This window comes from Nerophis lumbriciformis, linkage group LG09 (genome assembly GCF_033978685.3).
Source record: "Nerophis lumbriciformis linkage group LG09, RoL_Nlum_v2.1, whole genome shotgun sequence".
Taxonomy (NCBI): Eukaryota; Metazoa; Chordata; class Actinopteri; order Syngnathiformes; family Syngnathidae; genus Nerophis; species Nerophis lumbriciformis.
In genome coordinates this window covers 4948034-4955317 of record NC_084556.2, presented here as the reverse complement: position 1 = coordinate 4955317, position 7284 = coordinate 4948034, and the positions used below count along the sequence as shown (strand labels likewise).

The following is a 7284-nucleotide window of genomic DNA, read 5'->3' as shown; positions in this document are numbered from 1 at the left end:
TTTAAGAAAGATCGAGAACAATTGAAAGATCGGGAACTATGTCGCAATGAACAATTGAAAGATCGGGAACTATGTCGCAGTGAACAATTACTAGCATGCTGAGCTAACAAGACCCTGGTGTTCACGTTCCATTGCCCCAAAGTCTTCACTTTTGTTTTAAGAAAGATCGGGAACTATGTCGTAAGGAACAATTACTAGCATGCTGAGCTAACAAGACCCTGGTGTTCACCTTCCATCGCCCCAAAGTGTTCACTTTGTTTTATAAAAGATCGGGAACTATGTCGCAGTGAACAATTACTAGCATGCTGAGCTAATAAGACCCTGGTGTTCATGTTACATCGCCACAAAGTGTTCACTTTGTTTTAAGAAAGATCGGGAACTATGTCGCAATGAACAATTGAAAGATCGGGAACTATGTCGCAGCGAACAATTACTAGCATCCTGCGCTAACAAGACCCTGATGTTCACATTCCATCGCCACAAAGTGTTCACTTTGTTTTAAGAAAGATCGGGAACTATGTCGCAATGGACAATTGAAAGATCGGGAACTATGTCGCAATGAACAATTGAAAGATCAGGAACTATGTCGCAGTGAACAATTGAAAGATCAGGAACTATGTCGCAGCGAACAATTACTAGCTCGCTGCACTAACAAGACCCTGGTGTTCACATTCAATCGCCACAAAGTGTTGACTTTGTTTTAAGAAAGATCGAGAACAATTGAAAGATCGGGAACTATGTCGCAATGAACAATTGAAAGATCGGGAACTATGTCGCAGTGAACAATTACTAGCATGCTGAGCTAACAAGACCCTGGTGTTCACGTTCCATTGCCCCAAAGTCTTCACTTTTGTTTTAAGAAAGATCGGGAACTATGTCGTAAGGAACAATTACTAGCATGCTGAGCTAACAAGACCCTGGTGTTCACCTTCCATCGCCCCAAAGTGTTCACTTTGTTTTATAAAAGATCGGGAACTATGTCGCAGTGAACAATTACTAGCATGCTGAGCTAATAAGACCCTGGTGTTCATGTTACATCGCCACAAAGTGTTCACTTTGTTTTAAGAAAGATCGGGAACTATGTCGCAATGAACAATTGAAAGATCGGGAACTATGTCGCAGCGAACAATTACTAGCATCCTGCGCTAACAAGACCCTGATGTTCACATTCCATCGCCACAAAGTGTTCACTTTGTTTTAAGAAAGATCGGGAACTATGTCGCAATGGACAATTGAAAGATCGGGAACTATGTCGCAATGAACAATTGAAAGATCGGGAACTATGTCGCAATGAACAATTGAAAGATCGGGAAGTATGTCGCAATTAACAATTGAAAGATCGGGAACTATGTCGCAGCGAACAATTACTAGCATGCTGCGCTAACAAGACCCTGATGTTCACATTCCATCGCCACAAAGTGTTCACTTTGTTTTAAGAAAGATCGGGAACTATGTCGCAATGGACAATTGAAAGATCGGGAACTATGTCGCTATGAACAATTGAAAGATCGGGAACTATGTCGCAATGAACAATTGAAAGATCGGGAAGTATGTCGCAATTAACAATTGAAAGATCGGGAACTATGTCGCAGCGAACAATTACTAGCATGCTGCGCTAACAAGACCCTGATGTTCACATTCCATCGCCACAAAGTGTTCACTTTGTTTTAAGAAAGATCGGGAACTATGTCGCAGTGAACAATTGAAAGTTCGGGAACTATGTCGCAATGAACAATTGAAAGATCGGGAACCAAGTCGCAATGAACAATTGAAAGATCGGGAACTATGTCTCAGTGAACAATTGAAAGTTCGGGAACTATGTCGCAATGAACAATTGAAAGATCGGGAACCAAGTCGCAATGAACAATTGAAAGATCGGGAACTATGTCTCAGTGAACAATTGAAAGTTCGAGAACTATGTCGCAATGAACAATTGAAAGATCGGGAAGTATGTCGCAATTAACAATTGAAAGATCGGGAACTATGTCGCAGCGAACAATTACTAGCATGCTGCGCTAACAAGACCCTGATGTTCACATTCCATCGCCACAAAGTGTTCACTTTGTTTTAAGAAAGATCGGGAACTATGTCGCAGTGAACAATTGAAAGTTCGGGAACTATGTCGCAATGAACAATTGAAAGATCGGGAACCAAGTCGCAATGAACAATTGAAAGATCGGGAACTATGTCTCAGTGAACAATTGAAAGTTCGGGAACTATGTCGCAATGAACAATTGAAAGATCGGGAACCAAGTCGCAATGAACAATTGAAAGATCGGGAACTATGTCTCAGTGAACAATTGAAAGTTCGAGAACTATGTCGCAATGAACAATTGAAAGATCGGGAACTATGTCGCAATGAACAATTGAAAGATCGGGAACTATGTCGCAGCGAACAATTACTAGCTTGCTGCACTAACAAGACCCTGGTGTTCACATTCCATCTTATTCAGCTAACGAGCTATGCTCCAATATCAAATTCCGGCCTGTACGAGCTGGCGTTTTTTCACGTCCATGTAGTCAAAAAAAAAATCCAGAGAGGGACAGGAAGTCGACTTGTCCATTTCATTTGTAGCATCTGCACATTTTTTCGATAGCGGTGGCATTTTTTAACCAAGCTTCACTCTTAATAACAATGTATTTTATTTTGGAGTGCTTATTATAATGCAGCTACTGTTATCGTGTGGCGTTAATTGGAAGGTTGCCTACAGCCACAGCTGTTAACTCCATTGATTTTGGACCTAGTTTGAGATAAGTAAATTTTGAGACAAAATGTCCAAAATGTTGAGCTAAGAGTCCTAAATTTGAGATGAGTCGTAGTTGGGATAAAAAGTCAACATTTTGAGATATTGTTATAATGTGCAATAAATAAGTAATAATTATGAAATAAGAAGTTTAAATTTTGAGATATAGTAAAAACTCTAACTTATGTGTTTGTATTAATAAGAAGACCCAGACTATACGCTCTCTGCTGACATCTGGTGGCTCATTTCCTTACTGCACTATGTCAACGTTGTATCGAAGAGTATAAGCGCGTCACTTTCTGCAAGCGCTTGGCAAATAATAATTAAGACTGTACGCGCAGTTGTGGAAAAAAAAAAAGACACAAAAAAAGACACAAAAAAGGTTGGAATGAGCGAGTTACAGTAAAGAGCACTACTTTACATTACGAGTGTTTCCTGTACAAATACTGTCAGCGTGGACGTTTACTGCAGCGGGGAATGACGACATAAAGACAGTTTTAAACACACACACACACACATTTCACATTAACAAAAGGAATTTGGCTTGAAATGCTTCAACAGAAAAAAAAAAGAAAAAAAAAGCATTTTAAAGCTGGAACGTAAAAAAAAAATGAATGAGATATTTGGCCCGTTTTTTTTTTTTTTTTTGGATGACCGAGTTAGTAGATTGCATGCAAACAGTGTTTCAGTATTTTGCTATTCCCCCTCAAAGTGAACGCTCGCTTCGGATTTTCCCCTCAGTGAAACATACACAAAAACATTCAGAACAAAAATATTATTTTACAGATAATTACTTACATGTTTGATCTACGCAAGGACAAAAACTGCTCCGCTGAGGGGAAAACGTTGAATTAAAGAGACACAACAGCAACATGCCGGAAGGTTACACAACGTGCGTTCACAGTAACAACGTTAGCTTCCTGACGGCTGCATGCGTACAAGGTGGTTATTGTGTGGAGGATTTTTTTTTTTTTTTTTTAAACGACATCAAAACATCACTCATTTGTTACTTTGATTTCCAACTGTACCTGAATGCAGCACCACAGTTTTCTTTTCGGCCGCCGGCATAAATAAATATATTTTCTGCGTAGTTACGTTTTTTTTTTTTTGCAGATAAATTAAGGGATGGGCATGATTAATTTAATCTAATCATGTGGGTTTGAGTTTTCTTTTTGTACCAACAAGCAAGTCACAGTCGGTTTCACTGCATGGCTATGACCAGTAGAGGGCGCCAAACCCCACAATGGAAGCAATAAAGTCGTCTGCCCTAACACTACCTTTAAAAATCAACAGAGGGCGACATTTATCTTTACAGAGTACATCATTAATTTGAAAAAACACTTTATTTACTTGCAGTACAGTAGTTAAACATACTTTTTGCCTAGTGTAATGGCTGAAAAAACCCAGCAAAGAGCGCCATTTGCTCTTATTTGCATCAACTCTCAAACTGAGGTACTCAAATTAGTTTTTTTAAAATTATATTAGACTTATACGTATGAAATAATCGTACAAATGTATATACTTATCCCCTGAAAGTGAATTAGACTTGCTGAAATTTTGAACGTTTGACTTACGTCATTCAATCCAATTATTTGCAAGTATATAAGTCACATATTTGAAGTTAAACATTTTTTTTGAGAGTGTACTTGGTGTATAACGTTTGAGAACCCCTGTTTTGCCTTGTGAAAATGAATTAAAAAGCCCTGGAAACATGTTTTATCTTTTTCTTTTAGCACCCCCCGCGACCCCGTAAGGGACAAGCGGTAGAAAAAGAAAGGATGGATGGATGGATTTTTAAAACCAGCAAATAGAGCCACATTCCTCTCATTGAGATCAATTTATAGACCACCAGAGGGCGACATTTCCCTCTTTCTTTGCATTAGCAATTGAGATGTAATGCATCTTTAACATTAAATACCAGAATTTTTTTTTCAAAGATCTTTTGAAATTAATTTAAAAAACAAAAGAGGGGAGAATTTCCTTTCACTGTCATGCAAATGGTTTTCAATATTGTATGCCTTGTGTAATGCAACAAAAATAATGATACACATTTGTTGCATACCCATCCCTATTTGATCTACAATTTGTCTTTTTTTTTTCTACTATTTGCACTAAAAGTCACGGGTTAGAGCAAGAGGAAATGTCGAAAGGTTCTAGAAAATTCTGTGCCCGCTGGAAATGGTTCAACTCTTTTTTTTTCTCAGGCTATTTCCATATTTCAATGCTGTTTTAACAGACGGATGGAGAACATGGATATGTAGTGTTGAGTCTTTGCATCAAAGCACATAAAGAACATCGGCGTCATGCTTCCAGAGGACCAAAAACAAACACAAATCATTCAACTAAAACCATCCCTGTATGATAAAAAGGCTCACCCTTCCCGAGAGCAGCTGATAGAAGAGGTCTGATACTTTACTGTGGGGGTTTATTCTCTTTTTGGGGTTTTGGCGCCGCTGTCCCGGTCTGTTTCAGTTTTTGCGAATGTCAGCGTAGACCACCGGCTCCATTTTGTGGAAGGAGTTTCTGCTGCCCGAGTGATCCAACTGGACGTATATCACCGGGCCCTGTGATGAAGACAAGGAGTTGTCACGCCATCTTCAAAACCAAAGCATCCTGAAGTAAATCCACTTTTTTATTTTGGTTCCTGATGACAACCATGAGAGTAATTCGTGAAAGGGCGGAGTGGGACGTACGGTATGCGTTGGTCCCTCGGCTCCTACCTGGACTTGACCCGAGGGGCTGGTACTCCTGGGGCCCTGCAGCTTTGGCTCCGCCTTCTTTTTGGGCGGCGGAGGCGGAGAGCGCGTGCTTTCCAAGGTTATACAGCTAGTTTGTGCAGGGGGGAGCAGGGGGGTTACGGTTTGCCATGGTGTTGAGCGACCGTTGTTGTTGCATGGTCGAAATGGGGAGACGAGAAAGGACAAATGATAGAGGGAGCGAGGGGGGGGGGGGGTTGGGGGTTTGGACAAAGAGAAAAAAAACGAGACACAAAAATAAAACAGTGAGAGATGAGCAAGTGATTGGAGAGCTGAAGCGTGATGAGGATGACGAATATGCAGCAAAAGACATTTGGGTAGTTTTGTTGCATTTTATTTTCTTTACCAGGGGTGAGCAAACTTTGGCCCCCCCAGATCACTTAGTCTGCCTCCTGCAAATAAAACCTCAAAAGGAGTGGACTAATGATGCTCTTCCACTGCACAGTACCGACTGGGTCTCTACTCGCTTCGGTGGTTGTCCGTTTACAAAAACCGTACCGCGTTGATCGATGGGAAACGAGAATGAGGAGAATGTGTATTTCAAGAGACCTGGGGCCTTTTTCACAGCAAAATTGAGATGTAACAAAACTGACGTTGACGTGGAAATGAGTGCTGCTTCACGGCAACTTCGTGGCCGTTGTACGCACATTAGAGATGCGCGGATAGGCAATTTATTTCATCCGCAACCGCGTCAGAAAGTCGTCAACCATCCGCCATCCACCCGATGTAACGTTTGATCAGAACTGCACCCGCCCGCCATCCGCCCGTTGTTATATATCTAATATTAATTAAAAAAAAAAAAAAGGGTGAAAACTACGCGAATTGCACCTTGTGCAGACAAGATTTTTCGATCGGACACGGAGGAATTAGCGATGTAAAAGACCACGTTGGGACAAAAAAACACAAGTCTAATGCCGTTGCTAGCGATACAAGTGGAAAACTTTCAACGTTTTTCATCGCCCAAACAGATTCTTTGGATGTGATAAATGCCGAAGTTTTATTTACGGAGGCAATAATTGAACATGGACTTCCAATCGCACTGGCTGATCACATGGGACAGTTAATAATGTAATGCAACCTTTAAAAATCATTACGCGGTGATCGCGATCCCAAAAATAAACTTTTCTTGCATGATAATGTCCAGAAAAATTTGCTTTATATTACTATAGAGTCCTTTTAACGAATGAGTTTGATGGTTTATCACAAACCTTAAATGAAATTCCATGGCCACCGTCCTGCTCTCTATATCAACCAGGGTGAGCCCCACCCCTTTCATGAGCGCACTGCGCGCGGAGTGACCCCTGTTACGCGCCCCCGGCAACAGGGGTGGCAAGCAGGTAAGCTGCGCGGGCGGAGCGCGCGGAGTGACCCATGTTACGAGCCCCCGGCCACGGGGGTGGCGGGCAGGTAAGCTGCTTACCTGCTGCGCGTGACGCCGGCCGCGGCGAAAGCGGACGAGGCGGGGTGTCGGTGCGGTGGGCGCGGTAGTGACCCTGGACGTGCGTCGGGCCCTTCTCGCGGATCGCCTCAGCTACGGCTCCCGGTGGGGCCCTCTCGGGGGAAGGGGCCTCGGTCCCGGACCCCGGCGAGGCGTCCCTTCTCCGCTCCGTAAAAGTGTCCATCTCTTTTCTTTTTTTTTCTTCTGTTGTGGCATATGCAGCAGGTGCCTGCTCGTTTTTCGTATGTGGGTAACAACATTTAACTATGTATATATATTTCCCAATTGGTTTAACTGCCACCCGCAAAAAAAAAAAAAAAAAAATATATATATATATAATTAATCC

The 7284-nt window shown here is 41.8% G+C and overlaps 1 protein-coding gene across 2 annotated transcripts in view; it reads right to left on the bottom strand.

Annotated features, from left to right (window-relative positions):
- Positions 1-3092: 3092 nt before the first annotated feature.
- The window catches only part of mpzl1l (myelin protein zero-like 1 like), a 35139-nt gene continuing 30947 nt past the window's right edge, over positions 3093-7284 (bottom strand). The window contains exons 5-6 of one of the 2 annotated variants that reach the window (XM_061962753.2): positions 5438-5570; positions 3093-5308 (exon numbers count right to left, since the gene is read on the bottom strand). In XM_061962753.2, coding sequence (XP_061818737.1) covers positions 5213-5308; positions 5438-5570 — 229 coding nt within the window. In that variant the 3' untranslated portion in view covers positions 3093-5212. The remainder of the gene's footprint in view (positions 5309-5437; positions 5571-7284) is intronic. The other variant, XM_061962754.2, reaches the window with a different exon arrangement.